Raw genomic sequence first — 16,163 nt, 5'->3', positions numbered from 1 at the left:
CATCTTTTAACTTTTAACTGTTCTATGTCCTTATATTTTATGTCTAACTGTGAAAAGCATCATATATTTGAGTTTGTTTTTTTTTCCCCAGTCTATAATCTGTCTTTTAAATAGAAGTTAGTCCACTTATATTTAATATAATTATTTATAAATTGGGGTTTAAATGTACTATCTTATTTTTTCCTTACCTTCTTTTGGATTATTTGCTTTATATCATTTCATTTTCCCCACCTATTTATATAATTTTTTACTGTATGAATTCTTGAGCTTCAGCATAGAACTACTAAGCCAGAAACTGGAGTGGAATTTCTGATTCAGTGAGTAATAATGACTTGGTATTTAAAGCTGTGGTCAGAACATTAAAAATCTACCTATATTACAGCTCTTTAGAAACAATTTAATCTGCAAACTACTTAACTCTTCCTGAGATTACTTATCATGAGCCATCTCTGAAATCAATTTGTTTATGAAGATTTCACTTATTTCTAGAATCCCCCAAAATTATGTATCGAAAACAGTAGTCAGAAACTTTTCACTTTTACCAAAAAGATTTATTATGTTACAGTATATTTTGGTTACATTTTGGGAACCCAGGACCTAGGATGAGAGTTGAGAATCTGAATTTCTAGCAAATTCACAGATGATACTGCTGCTATTGGTCCAGTGACAACACTTTGAGAAACCCCTGGTTTGCAGGAAAAAATGTACTAGATATAAGGAGATCAGCAAAAAGATATTGAAATAATGAAAGCAAATGATAATAATGCTCCTGACTAGGACACTGGCAGTGAAAATTTTTATAAGCATTAATAGCAGAGAATAATGATACCATTGAAAACAAGAGTCCAGAATAGAAGCAGGTTTTAAAGAGATAAAGATGAATTTTGTTGATATTTTTACCCTTGAAATAGAGAAAACAGAAAGCTATTATAATCAAAATTGAGAACTTAGCTTTTACTAAGCAGTATTATTTTCTGGTTTTCTGTTCTTCAGAACCATTTTAAAATAAAGTTCTGATAAAAACCATTAAGTACATGTATTTATTACAAAGGAAAAATTGGGTTAAACTTGTAAGATTTAAGTTTCTAGGATTTAATTTTCTCTAAATGAGATACAATATATGCTACTGTTATATAGTTAGGTTACAACTAGTAACTGGACACTGGATAAGGTTTCGGAGTCCATTTAGTCTGCTGTACCAATCAGATGAGTGATACAGGAGAATGAGATGAATGGATATTCCTTCACATATGCTTCAGTATATAGACAGGCACCTTCTAGTGACCCAATCTGCTAGATTCTGCTACAAAACAAAGCAAATGCATGAAATAACCGTATTTAAATTAGTTTATAAAAGTCACTAATTTATATGACACTGATTATTTTAAAATAAAAGGATATTACTACAACTCAAAAGTACAAATTTTTACACATTTTTGTGACCTAGAGTATATCTAAGTCACAGCATAAGGAAGAGTTAGAAACATATATAATATTAAAAACCATTCTGTTCAGCATTTTACTTGAATAATTATGGTAATTTTAATATAAATGTATATACTACTTATCTAGGAACTCAACTGAATATGAAACTCTGCTGGAGACTAAAAAAAATAAATAATTGAACCCAGGGTAAATAAAATACATCTTCATTCATTGATGAGTGCCAAAAAAAATTTAAATAAACAAAATGTGTCAACAACTTGTAGAAAGCTTTATAACTGAGGTAAGTTTGTGATAAAATAAATGCATTTTTCCCAAAATGTAACCAAAATATACTGTAACATAATAAATCTCTTTTGTAAAAGTGAAAAGTTTCTGACTAGTGTTTTAGATATATAATTTTGGGGGGTTCTAGAAATAACCGAAATCTTCATACACAATAAATTGATTTCAGAGATGGATCATGATAAGTAATCTCGGACAGGAGTCTAGTAGTCTGCAGATTAGACTGTTTGTAAAGAGCTGTAATATAGGTAGATTTTTAATGTTCTGGCCACAGCTTCAAATACCAAATCATTATTACTCACCTACTCAAAAACCTTCCTTGGCTCCTGTATCAGATTCCCTTTGTTGCTCTAACACAAACTTAATGGCTTCAACAACACAAATGTATTATCGTAAATTCTAACGGTCAGAATTCTCAAACGGGTTTCCCTGAACTAAAATCAAGACACCGGCGGGGACTGAACTCTCTTCTGGATTCTCTAAGGGAGAATCTATTTTCTTGTCTTTTCCCGCTTCCATGGAAAAGGAGGCTGCCTGCATTCCCTGGCTCATGGCCCCCTTCTGTATATACCGCTAGCAATGGCTGGTTGAGTCTGTCCCATGTGCATCACTCTGATCACCTCCTTCCACACTAAAGGATCCTTGTGATTACCCTTGGCCCGCGCCAGGATAATCTAACAGTTTTAATGTCAACTTATGAGCAACCTTAACTCCATCTGTAACTTTAATTCCCTGTTGCCATGGAACAAGTATTATACCATGCCATGTATTATACCAATTATGCCATGCCAAGTATTATACTTATATCTACGTATATAAGATATTCATAGGTTCTAGGGATTAGGATGTGAATATCTTGGTGGAGGGGGTGCATTATTCTTCCTATCAGCGTTTCCCAATATCACCAAACCCATGCAGGCTGTCAAGGACTTCAACATTATTGATCGCAATTTACTCTCCTGCCTTAGCCACGGGCTCCATTCTCCACATCGGATGTTCCAACCACATGGTCCATCTGATGATTCCACAGCCTGTACCTCATGCAGCTCTACAGCTTTGCTCCTGTCATCTTCTCTTCCTTGATGTTCTTTTCAGTCCTGTCTACTTTTCCTCCCAAGATGAAAATCCTATTCATTCTCAAAATTTCATGGCAAATGTTTCATTCTCCCATGAAGCTCTTCTCCTAATCTTCCCTCCCTAGATGTTCATATCATGGCCTTTGGACTTCCTTATAGGATTTATAGGCTTTTTGATAGTTATTTGTGTTCTTTGCTAGAGAATGATCTCATTGAGGGCAGAAACACATGGATTCATCCTCCCTTGTGTGTCTGCTAGACGGATCTAAGACTAAACCCTAGCTTTTCAATCACACCCCTCCAAAACTACTCTCCTCTAGTTTTCCCATCCAGGAAAAAAATCACCTCCCTTCACCTGGTTGTGCTCAACACAGACTGTGGGGACATCTTTGACCAGTCCATCGGTGACCTTCACCAGTGCTCCCTCCTGATCTAAGCTACCATCATGATTCCCCTTCCCCATGGGACACCTTGTTTTTTATCTTGCCCCCATATCTCTCCCCTTGCACGAGTGAGCATGGGCATACACCTGGACACACACAAACACATACAAGTTCTATTCCCAACTCAGCCGCCAGAGGGATTCATTTGCATTTTTTAGAAGTTTAAGTCTGATTATAATCCAGTCCTACTTAATGTCGGACAGCTTATCACCACCCGTAGAATGGAATCCAAAGCCCTCCTCCTGTTCTGTAAGGCCTAACCTCACCTCCCACTGTTTTCCACCTTGCTTGCTATCGTCCTGCCTTATTGTCATCCTCCCGTTAGCCTAGCAGCCACTTGCCCCAGGACCTGTGCACTCGCTGCTCCCTCAGCCTCCGAAAGCCACATGATTGACTCTTTTATGTCCTTGATGCCTCTGCTTTAGGTCTCTGTACAGATGTCACTTGATCGACCAGCCTATGCAGAAGGGTAGCCCTTCATTTCTTTCCCCACGGTCTGCACTCTTAATGCCTGCTTGACTTTTCTTTACACACCTATCACTACACGACATGACTTTATAAATCTACATCTTGTCTGTCGCCATCTACCAAAACATAAACCTCACGAGGGCAGAGACTTTATTTCGATCTCTATTCTAGCCTCGGAACCTGCAAGCACTCCTAGCACAAAGTAGGCATTTAACAAATATTCGTTAAATGAATACACTTATCTTGGCTGTCGTTCTGTTTCTCACCCTGTTCTTTGATCATAAGATTCGAAGATGTGCTCCCGTTTCTGGCTCTGTTCTTTGAACCCAGGTGCTAAGCAAGTATTGGCAGACTTGAGTTTTACCTACGTACCAAAACTTATTTCATAGTCACCAGAGGAAAAACCACAGCAAGCCAGGTTTATCTTTGAGAAACAAAGATAGTAGAGAAATCCTCACGAGCCAGCTTAGCCTTTTATTACTCAGTCTTCATTTGATGGGCCTCCCGAGAGCACAAAGTATATCACACTGAACATTTATTTCAGGGATGGAGTTCAGAAATTGACCCCAGCAGACCTCACTGCCTCTGCAGGAAGTGTGGCCGAAGGGGGGTGGGGTGGGGCACGGGGGCTTAGGGCACCCTGGCTCCTAAGGATGGGGAGGTCCCAAGAAGGTGACGGGAAGCTACAAGGGCACAGTTAGGGACATCCAGTTTGGGAGAAAACACTCAAAGTCTAAAGTCTTCCTTCTCTTCAATGAATTTCTCTCCCTTTCACAATACTGGTTTCTTAGAAACAGATTTTTTTCCCCTTTGTGTCTAGGTTTTTCAGACCAGAGAAAGAAATTTAAAAAAAAACCCTCGAAGCAAAAATAAAACATATAGCCTCTAATCACCCACTCTCTCTTGTTGCACATACAAGAGGTAGTTTTAAAAATTCATCTTTTCTTGGCCACCCAATGTATATATTGATGCAAAAAGCAAACGAACTGTGTAAGTTCATTCCGTTTATACTAAACCAATTTTAGATGATCGTTTCTACATGAACGTTAAATGATTCTCTTCCTTCAGAATTTCCTTGAGACCCTCCTTTTACACCAGCTCCCTGTACTCAGTAGCATCAGTAACATCTTTGAACCTGAGAACACAGGTATTAATCACAATGAATCCTTTTGGTTCTTATTTCACTTTTCTTGCACAGTATGTTTTCTAAGCCAGTGGTTTTGGACTCCGTCTACACATTGGGGTCACTTGCAGAACTTTTTTAAAAAACCAACCACCTTCAGGACTCTCCCAAGACCAAGTCCAAATCTCTGAGGGTGGGACCCAAGCACCAGAATTTCTTTTCAAAGTTCCCCCAGTGAGTCTAATGGGCAGCCAGGGTTAAGAACCAAAGCTCTCAGCCCACACAACTAACTGCAGGCCCCTCAGGAATAATGCAGTGATGGGAAGAGCAGCCACAGGAGCTGGTCCCACATTGAGATTTCACTGTGGTTAAATCCCAGAGCAGGTCCCGTTTAACCAACTGACTTGAATACTACGTCATGGGACTGGATAGATACACCGATTACCCCTGACAATATGGACGGGATCCAAAACATAAAATACGCGGAACACTTAAAGGTATTTTAAAGAGAATATTAGTCAAAGGTCACATTGATTCACATCATTCTCTTTGGTAGTCTGTGGCTTAAGAAGTCTACATTTGCAATATTCTTTTCCCTTCCCCTCCCTTTTACTAAATCGAGGCAGCAAACTCAAGGGAGGGGTAGGAGTGGGGGGCGGGAGCCCCTGTTCTTTTCTCCCTAAGAAGTGAAATCCTAAGTGGGCTCTTACGGTAGTTGGCTGCAAAGAAGAAAAAGGCGGAAGGTGATTAGGATCTGCAGCATGGAAGGGAATCGGGGGACATTGGAATGGGCAGGGAACCTAGGCCTTCGATACGTGGGTAACGTGAGGCACAGAAAAGATGAAGGCAGCCAGGAGGCACGGGAAGGGGCGACGGGTGTTGCCTAAGACGAGAGGACGGTGCACACGGTCTGCTTCTGTCCTGGACTCTGGCACCGAGCTTCGGCTGTTGAATTTTTCCATCACTGATGGCTTACAAGAATTTCCAAATGGAGCATTTAATTGTCCAAAAGCAGAAAGGTGACTGCAAAAGAACAAACCTCTGTTCTCTAAAGGCTTTAATGTAATCACAATTTGCACTGACTGGCCGGCCTAAGGAAACCTTGACTAAATGGACCGGCATGGGGTTCATCACGTTTTTTTTTTTTTTTTGGTAGCATAGTTATCTTTCTCCAATTCTGTCATTTCTTGAATACTTCCTAAAATGTCATTCTGTCTGGATACTTCTTCAAAACAATTGTTGCCAGGATCTGGACTGGCACTTGAAGAAAACAGACTATTTGCAACAAAAAGAGAAAGACAAAACTGTAGCATTACATAAAGCATCATGACTGCTTCCAAGGGAGGTAAAAATCTATATCCTAATGATCCCAATTTATGTTTTTTTGCCAGGTCCTTCAAAATTGCCTGGAAATTACAAAGCAGGCTTTTTGCAGTAAATCCTAACTTCTCTATGTCTTGATTAGATATTAGCCATTTACTGGTATTTGTGTACATAATTTATTATTAGGGCCTGAATCACTATCTTTTTTTTTTCTTTTAAAAGATTTTATTTATTTACGAGAGACACAGAGAGAGGCAGAGACAGAGGCAGGGGGAGAAGCAGGCTCCTCATGGGGAGCCCGACGCGGGACTTGATCCCGGGACCAGGATCACACCCTGGGCCCAGGCAGGTGCCCAACTGCTGATCCACCAGGCGGTCCCCGAATCACTATCCTATTAGCAGTGTTTCACCAGTTACAACGATGCGTCCTAAATGACGAAGTATCAGATGATTGCTGCATCTCTATTCCTGCTTGGCACTGTGCTTTATATTAATGGTTTAACCCTGAATCAAAGTGATGTCTCTAAGATTTCTTTAGAGATTCCTGGGTTTTATCACATTGACCTATGTTTGTTTTTGAGACAGGGCTTCTTCAAGACATTGAACGTCATGCCTTGACATTGAACATCATGCCTTATCTAAATCTGTATCTCTAGGTCTACTTCTTCGATATGATCTTCGTTTCTAAGTGAAATGAATCTACATTCACTGGCAGGAGCATTTTTTAAAGATTTTATTTATTTATTCCTCATGAGAGGCCCCCTCCCACCTCCCCCCTGCCCTGGGGGGGAGAGGCAGAGACACAGGCAGAGGGAGAAGCAGGCTCCCTGCAGGGAGCCGGACATGGGACTCGTTCCAGGGTCTCCAGGATCACGCCCCGGGCTGCAGGCGGCATTAAACCGCTGCGCCACCAGGGCTGCCCCAAAAGCATCTTTTTAAAAGAGGAGTCTTTTTTTTTTTTTTTTTTTTTTAAGGAATTCCTTGTTTTTTTAAATTTCTCAAATCCAAGAATTTACTGTTTGTTGAGGAAACGAGACCTGGAGTCTTCCTGCAGAGAAATGACGGGTCTGTTTTAAGTTCTCCTAAAATGCTAATAGAGAAATGTTTTCTTTTGTACATTTAACAAAGTGTTGCTGTGCACACGAGACCCATTGCCTTTTGGATGGTTTTTCTGCTTGGTCGGCAGCGGGGCGCAAAGGGCGGGAACTTTAAAGGGGAAACACACCTTGACTCAATGGTTCAGCAACTACAACACAGCAAGAGAAGGGAAAGGGAGAAAGGAAGAAGGAAGAAGGAAGGAAAGGGAAAAGGAAAGGGAAAGGGAAGAAAGAAAAGAAAGAAAAAAGAGAGAGAGAGAGGGAGAGAGGAGCGAGGCCTTCCTGCAGAAGCAGCTCTACTAACGCAGCTCAAGTAGTTCACAGGCCGAGGACGCGGCTTTTTTAAGTGTTTTTCTCCCCCGGGACCAGTTTCCTGCGTCTCCGTCCTCGGCTCTGCATCCCTGGAGTCCTAACCAGGTTTTTCCTTTTTTCTTTCCCTTTTTTTTTTTTCTTTTGAGAACGATAAAAAGTTGCCAGGGAAGGAATGTTCGGTACATCGCACGGAGGCTTTTCTATTTTCAGTAAGTTTCGCTGCTCTGCGCGCAGATGGCTCCCCGGTCCCCGGCACGCGCGGCGCCGCCCGGCCCCCCGCGCCCCCCGCGCCCGCTCGCAGCTCCCCGGCCGGCACCGCCCCCCGGACCCCGGCGCCCCGCGGAGTGTTCACGTGGGTCCCCCGGGTGGGGGCGCCGGGGGTCGGGGGGGCCGCGCGGGGCCACAACCGGCCCAGCTCCGGGTGCCACCCCGCCCCCCCCCCCGGGACGTCCTGGGCCAGCTCCGGGTGAGCACAGTCCCCCTGCCCCAGCCGGGCTCCGGGTGGGCACAATCCCCCATGCCCCTGCCCCGGGTCAGCACAGCCCCCTCCCACCTGCCCCCTGCCCCTGCCCCGGCTCCGAGTGGGCACAGCCCCCCCAACCCCCATGCCCCTGCCCTGGGTGAGCACAGCCGCCCCACCTGTCCCCTGCCCCGGCACCGGGTGAGCACAGTCCCCCCAACCCCCATGCCCTGCCCCGGCTCCGGGTGGGCACGGCCCCCTCCCACCTCCCCCCTGCCCTGGCTCCCGGTGAGCACAGCCCCCCCACCTGCCCCCTGCCCCGGCTCCGAGTGGGCACAGCCCCCCCAACCCCCATGCCCCTGCCCTGGGTGAGCACAGCCGCCCCACCTGTCCCCTGCCCCGGCACCGGGTGAGCACAGTCCCCCCAACCCCCATGCCCTGCCCCGGCTCCGGGTGGGCACGGCCCCCTCCCACCTCCCCCCTGCCCTGGCTCCCGGTGGGCACGGCCCCCTCCCACCTCCCCGCTGCCCCGGCTCCAGGTGGGCACAGCCCCCCCCCCCCCCCCCCCCCCCCCCCCCGGCCCGCGCTCCCCGGCGGGGCGCCCTACCTTGGGGTTGGCGAGCAGCTGGTGCTCGTCGCTGTGCAGCAGCGCCCTGGAGTGGGACTCGGAGTTGTTCACGTAGACCTGCACGCAGGGGTAGAGCGCGGTGCCCCTGCAGTCGGCGCCACAGGTGAAGGTGCACTCGAAGAGCTCGCCGAGCTGCTGCACCGACAGCACCGTGCAGTTGGCCGCCGTGGCCTGCAGGTCCTGCAGCGCGGGGCTGAGCCAGCAGAAGCCGAAGATGAAGAGCGACACGACGCCCGAGATGATGAGAAACAGGCCGAGCCGGATGCTCTTGTCCTCGGCTTCCGTGTACTCGTACGCCACCCGCAGCTTCGCCATCGCCCCCCGCGCCCCCGCCCCCCGCGCCCCGCGCCGAGCGCCGCCGCCCGCGCGGGAGGAGCCGCCGCCGCCGCCGCCGCCGCCGCCGCCGCCGCCGCGACAGCAGGCCCGTGGGCGGCGAGGGCGAGCCGAGAACAAAGGGGCCGCGGCCCGCGACGCCCCCGGCGCCAGCGCCCCCCGCCCCGCCCCCGCCCCCCGCCCGCCGGCCCCGCGCCGAGCGGCCGCCGCGTCAGCGCCGCCTGCGCCCTCGGGGAGCGCCGCCCGGGCGCCTCCCGCCTCCAGCGCCCCCTGCCAGCCGCCCCCGCGCGCTCCCCGCCCCCCCCGCCCCGCGCCGCCCGCTCCCCATCGCCCGCGCGCCGCGATCCGGGCAGCCGCCCCGAGGGCAGGCGCGCCGCTCGCCCGAGCCCGGGGCTCCCCGGCCCGCAGGCGGCTCCGCCCGCCCCCCGCTCCCCGCCCCGCGCCCCGCCCCGGTGCCCCGCCCGCCCCGTCCCGCCTCGCCACGCCCCGGGTGGCCCCGCCCCGGTGCCCCGCCCCGCCCGGGGGCGTCTCCCGCACGAGGGGGGAGCGCGGAGGGCGGCGGCCGCGCCGCAGGTGCCCCAGAAGCCCGCGCGTCCCTGGAGGACGGAAAGTTGAAACCGAAAACCGGGCGGACGGCGTCGCGCCCCGGAGCGGCGGGAAGCTGGGACTCCCGGCGGGGACTGGCCGGGCAGGGGGGCACCTGGGGGGCGACGGGGGGCCGGCAGGGTCGGCGAGGGGCACGCCCCCACGCCCCTCCCCGCCCTGCGAGCGCGGCCACGGTCGGCACGGGGTCCCGGCGCCCCCCCTCGGCCGCCCCCCTCGGCGACCCCCCTCCCTCCCCCCCGCCGCGATGGGACGGACGCGGGCGGAGCGCAGCCGAGTGGGCGCTGCACGCGGCGCGGGGCGGGGCCGAGCGAGGGCGGCGGGAGCGGGCGGGAGCGGCGGGAGCGGGCGGGAGCGGGCGGGAGCGGGTGGGAACTCCGGCTCGGCTGGCCCAGGGCCCGGACCGAAGGGAACCTGCGGAGAGCTCGCAGCCCCGCAGGGCCCCGCCCCGGCCCCCGACGGCAGCTGCCCCCCCCCGCGCCCCGCTCGCCCCGCTCCCCCACCCCGAGCCTCGTTCCCCTTCCCCACGGCCCATTCCCCCGCGCCCCGTTCCCCCATCCCCCGACGGCAGCACCCCGCCCCCCCGACGGCAGACCCCGCCCCTCCCCCGCGCCCCGTTCCCCCATCCCCCGACGACAGCACCCCGCCCCCCCGACGGCAGACCCCGCCCCTCCCCCGCGCCCCGTTCCCCCATCCCCCGACGGCAGCACCCCGCCCCCCCGACGGCAGACCCCGCCCCTCCCCCGCGCCCCGTTCCCCCATCCCCCGACGGCAGCACCCCGCCCCCCCGACGGCAGACCCCGCCCCTCCCCCGCGCCCCGTTCCCCCATCCCCCGACGGCAGCCCCCCCCCCCCCCCGACGGCAGACCCCGCCCCTCCCCCGCGCCCCGTTCCCCCATCCCCCGACGGCAGCACCCCGCCCCCCCGACGGCAGACCCCGCCCCTCCCCCGCGCCCCGTTCCCCCATCCCCCGACGGCAGCACCCCGCCCCCCCGACGGCAGACCCCGCCCCTCCCCCGCGCCCCGTTCCCCATCCCCCGACGGCAGCACCCCGCCCCCCCGACGGCAGACCCCCGCCCCTCCCCCGCGCCCCGTTCCCCATCCCCCGACGGCAGCACCCCGCCCCCCCCGACGGCAGACCCCGCCCCTCCCCCGCGCCCCGTTCCCCCATCCCCCGACGGCCAGCACCGCCCCCCCCCGACGCAGACCCCGCCCCCCCCCGCGCCCCGCTCCCTGACGGCGGCACCTCGCCCGCCTCGCGCCCTGTTACCCTCCCCGCGCCCCGCTCTCCCCGCGCCCCCCCCCCCCCCCTCGCGCCCCCCCCCGCACCTGCGGCGGGGCGACAGATGCGAGCTGCCCCGGGCCTCGACGGCAGCACCCGGCGCCCCGCGCGGCCTCCCCCTGCAGCCTGCTCCCCCCCTCCGCGCCCCCCCTCCCGCACCTGGGGCGGGGCGGCAGCGGCGAGCAGGCCCCGGGGGTGCGCCGGGCTCGCCCACCCCTTCCAGGCGCTCCCCCGACCCCCTCTGTGCTCACCTCCGGCCTCCCTGCTCTCCGTGACCTTTTTTTTTGTTGTTTTCCGAATTCTCTCTCTGCAAACCGCGCTCCCGCCGTGACCTCCAGGTGGAGCGCTCTGCGCTGTGGAGTCAGGATGCTCGCCCCGCGGAGGCAGACGGTGACCCGCTCTCGCCCCGGGCGTCCCAGCGGACGTGCCCTGAGGACCGTGCAGCCCGGATTTCCGAGGTTGCTTGACTGCCCGTGAGTACCTGCCGGCCGCAGCTCTGGTACCTTCCCGTGAGGCAGCCCCTTCCTTTATGGGGTAGTGGCAGTGTTTCCAAGCAAGAAGCAAAGCAACTTTAATTACACGAAGACCCGGTTTTTTCTTGGGGGGAAAAAAACAAAAACAAAATTAAGTTACAGGGCTTAGAAAACTTCCAAATCACGAAGGCGCTTTATATCTTAATATATAAATATTAAATGTTTAATATATTTTATTTTTTTTAATTTTTATTTATTCATGATAGTCACAGAGAGAGCGAGAGAGAGGCAGAGACACAGGCAGAGGGAGAAGCAGGCTCCATGCACCGGGAGCCCGACGTGGGACTCGATCCCCGGGTCTCCAGGATCGCGCCCCGGGCCAAAGGCAGGCGCTAAACCGCTGCGCCACCCAGGGATCCCTGTTTAATATATTTTAATTTTCAAGCTTTGAGACAGTCGATTTCCTTCCCTAAGCATTCTTTTTGCCCCCCCTTTCTGTTGGCATAAGGACGATTGTTCGTGATTACATTCCCTGAAAGGAAAAGGTAGTTTAATAGTTGAGGCGGCCTGATGCGGAATCAGGGATCTTTGGCCAGATTCTGTGTCCCGCTGGGGGTTGTGACCACCGCTCCGGCCCGTCTGAGCCCTGGGGCGGTGTGGGCAGGTAAGGAGATGCAGTTTTGCTCCCCTGGCCCCCCCCCCCCCCCCCCCCCCCCCCGAGCAACTTAACCTGGAGGCAGGCCTCTGGGAGTGCTCAGGAACCAGGGGTGCGGCACCTAAAGATAATTTAATAAAGGTAATTAATTTTTCCACGGTTCCAGAGCTCCCAAGAGTTCGGTGAGTGCACCCTCTGCCTCAAAACTGCAGCAAGATGGTCTTCAAGTATCAGAAAATTCTGTATTAATTTATCCTCAGTTCTTAAGGGCTTTTAAATCCCATTTCCCCCCTGGGGCCCTGCATTTAGTAACTCTCCTTTCTTATAATTAAAGTAGTTGAAGACACTGTTGCCATCTAGCCTTCTTCTTTAAACATGTGCTTTTCGCCCTTATTTCCTATTTTGAAATTAGCTCTGCTTCTCTTCTGAACCCTTTCATGATCTCCATGTCTTTTTTTGATTGAGAGTCAAACCTATCCAAAGAATTCCCACATTAAATAAATTTCCGTTTTATCCCTAATGGAACACAGTGTTTGTTATTATAAATTTCATTTGCTCGAGGTGGAACTGCCGTGTCCCATTCCTAAGATTTAAGAAGCCCCTCAGTTTTCTGGAAAGAGTCACCGTGGACTCTTAGGTTAGTGATAGGAACTCCTGGAATCTCAGAGATGCTAACTAAGCTCCGAAGTCACTTAGCATCCTGTTTCCTGTGGAGGGCAGAGGCAGCACAGAAATAAAAGCTAGTTCTTTCTATGCATGCTTGCCACCAATTAAATTCAGATTTAAAAAATGGTTCTGATACGCAGAACCAGACCAACTTACTTGGTGTCCATCATCATCTGCAGCAACGTTTTCAGGAGAAACATCCTAGCCAAGCCTTGATGTTCTTTCTCTGAGAAAAATAAGACCTATCTGAGCAAGAATATTTAAAACCATTGTTATTTAGAATTCGGTCTCATGATCAGTATTCTTCAGGAAGCCCTGTGACCAGTGTTGAAGTTGCAATGTACAATTTCAAATGTATATATACTTTTATTAAAAGAATTATCCAAAAAGAGTTATCATAAGGAGAGCCTTGGTATCCTAGGAATAGAGAGGAATTTAGAACATGTTGGGAAAATGTTTATACGCTGTTTTAAAAATTGGTGTATTGTCAAGTTTTTCAACAACAAACTGCTACTGTACATTTGAATTAAGTCCATAGGAGAGAAAATTAATATTATATCATCACCTTTCCTCATTAAATTTCACCTTCCGGGCAGCCCGGGTGGCTCAGCGGTTTAGCGCCGCCTTCATGATCCTGGAGACTCGGGATCGAGTCCCACGTCGGGCTCCTGCTTCTCCCTCTGTCTGTGTCTCTGCCTCTCTCTGTCTCTCTCATGAATAAATAAATAAATCTTTAAAAATAAAATTCACTTTCTGACTAGGTTTTAGATGTTTGTAAACCAGAATAATTAGATAAGAATAAACATGAATGAAAGCATGAGTGACACAACAAAGAAAATATAGGAAATGTTATATTTTCATTCAGTTTACACCATTGACAGTTTTATTGTCATAGAAAACTGTTTCCACGTTTAGTCTTGACTTAAAATGTTTACAGTCGAACCAAATCATTTCCGGCTTGCTGATATCAGAAAACTTTCTTGCCATGCTTCATGGTGAATGTTACATAGTTGTCTCAGAATTTTAAATCCAAAAATATTTCCTGGGTAGCCACTTTGTTTTTCCATTTGTTTTCCCTGTCCATAAATTTTACCCAGTGTAGTGAGCATATAATTCTTACGGAGAACACTATTTCTATACTTGGATTAAAACACGAAGGGATCTTAAATATCACCTAATTCAACATTAAGCAGGAAAGGAAGCTCTCAAAGACTGCATTTTGTTTGGACTTGTAAAGAATGATTACTAAAGATATATTTTTAGGTTCAGATTTGTTTGCATGTAGCCTTTATATGTGCAGCTGAGAAAGGGAAGCAAAAACCACAATCACTTCATATTAGTAAATTCATAATATGGTAGTGGAAGTGTGGCTAGAGCTCCTAACTTCTTACCACCTGTTATCTTTCGTGTTAATAGAAGTGAACTTCTATGGGAGATCATATATACACATAGGCAGTTAAAAGGGAAATCAGCTTTGGTTTGGAAAGCAAGAAGGTGAAAGGTTTGGGTCCCCAAATTTAATACTAGATTATTTGACATAAATAATTGATGTTCTTACATTGCTTCCTCCTCCTCACGTGAAAGGGTTGGATTGGTTGGATTAGATTTTTTTTTTTTCCTTAAGATTCATTTATTTTAGAGAGAACTGGTGGGCGGGGAGGCAATGATGGAAGGGTCAGAGGGAGACAGTCCCAAGCCAACTGCACACTGAACATGGAGCCTGATGCGGGGCTCGATTTCACAACGCTGGGATCATGACCTAAGCAAAACCAAGAGTTGGATGCTTAACCGATTGTGCCACCCAGGCACCCCTGGACTAGAAGATTCTTGATTCTATGATTTTTATTCCAAATTGACTTGCTCCAAAATATGGAGAGTACTTCCAACCCCAGTGGCTGAGACAGTATTTGTCTTTAGAAAGATTGGCTGACATACTGAGCACCTGATGTGAACAAATGCCCTAATTTAATCTTCATCATGAAGATGAAGAGGGAACAAGAGATTAAGCAAAGCTACACACATATTGACGGTGCCAGATTTAAAGGCCCATTTTCTGCTATACGGTATCATCTCTAAGAAATGTCTGTATTTAGTAAAAAAAAAAAAAAAAAGAAGTGTAGGTCATACAACTGGATTTAAGATGTGCACACTTAACATTCAAGTAGAGTTAGGCTTGGTCAAAACCTCTACAGTTAAACCTGTGAAGGGGGACGTGGGTGTAGTGACTTAACCAGTTCCTCCAGTTTTATTCTGAATCAGTTGTGTGGAAAATAACTCTTTTTTAGATGCATAGCAAATGTAAGTAGTACGGTTTTAAATGGAAAAGATTAAGTGTAATATTTAAGTTTCAGATAAGCTTGTTAGAAATTCAGGCTTGAACAAAGTAGTTGTAAACACAGTGAACTGTTTTTTTGTTTTTTTAAAGATTTTACTTGTTTATTCAGGAGAGACACAGAGACACAGGCAGAGGGAGAAGCAGGCTCCCTGCGAGGAGCCTGATGTGGGAGCCGGTCCCAGGATCCCGGGGTCACCACCTGAGCCAAAGGCAGGTGCTCTACTGCTGAGCCCCCCAGGCGCCCCACAACTGGATGTTAAAACAAGTAATAGTTACCTTGTAGAAGAGCCTATCCTCCTCTTACTGCAGGAAATTGCCTAACATTTCTACTAGTTTTCTTGCCTTTGTTTGGACATTTCCAGCGATGAAGAAGTCATTCACTCCTAAGGCTGGCCAATTGGAATTTGGAGCTTTAAAACAATGCGGATAATGCTTTCTTGTAAATTGAACTCTGCCTTGCCATCCTGTCCATGTAAAGGTTTTTAATTTGCCCTGTGGTGTTACGTAGGATAAGGATAATCTGCTTTACAAAAAATTCCACTTCAGGGGCACCTGGCTGGCTCCTTCCGCCGAGCAGACAACTCTTGAGCTCAGTCCTGAATTCAGGCCCCACGTGGGGTAGAGCTTACTTAAAAGAACGAGGACAAAACAAGTGATTCCTCTTCAGCTGTGGAAGAGGACTCTCCTGTACCTTCATATGCTAATCTTCAATTTCTTCAGTATTCCCCTTTTGATAATGGCTTAGAAAGCTAAGGTCATATTCTTACCCCAAAATGTTAAAAAAAAAAAAAAATAATTCAAAGTTGGAAAGGATACCCAGTTTCAATATTTTCTAAAACAAGAGGCTACACCTTTTCCACGCTATCCAACCGACAAACACTTCTAGGATGATGGATCGTTATTCATTAATTAACAATGTCATTGCCAATGCCAGAGAGAAGCCAGAAAAATGATTTTGGCTCAACTAGAATTTGGATTCCAAATAGTGATGTGCAAGTCAACTAATACTCAAATATTAAATCATTTGGAGTGAAATGAAAAAAAAATTATATGGGACTTTAGATTAAAAAAGGAAATCTAGAAATAACTTTTTGAGCATAGTAACATATGGCTTGCATTTTAAAAACAGGTGTATTTTCATTCAACTTGTTTTATATT

At 49.4% G+C, this 16,163-nt stretch overlaps 1 protein-coding gene across 1 annotated transcript in view; it reads right to left on the bottom strand.

The window, feature by feature from the left end:
• Positions 1–9,137, bottom strand: part of KCNMB4 (potassium calcium-activated channel subfamily M regulatory beta subunit 4) — a 59,519-nt gene extending 50,382 nt beyond the window's left edge. Inside the window, exon 1 of the mRNA XM_038550006.1 lies at positions 8,638–9,137. Within this exon, the coding sequence (XP_038405934.1) occupies positions 8,638–8,973 (336 nt within the window). The 5' untranslated portion in view covers positions 8,974–9,137. The remainder of the gene's footprint in view (positions 1–8,637) is intronic.
• Positions 9,138–16,163: the final 7,026 nt, after the last annotated feature.

This window comes from Canis lupus, chromosome 10, assembly GCF_011100685.1.
Source record: "Canis lupus familiaris isolate Mischka breed German Shepherd chromosome 10, alternate assembly UU_Cfam_GSD_1.0, whole genome shotgun sequence".
Taxonomy (NCBI): domain Eukaryota; kingdom Metazoa; phylum Chordata; class Mammalia; order Carnivora; family Canidae; genus Canis; species Canis lupus.
The sequence above is the reverse complement of the archived record's forward strand: the minus strand, read 5'-3'. Positions and strand labels throughout refer to the sequence as shown.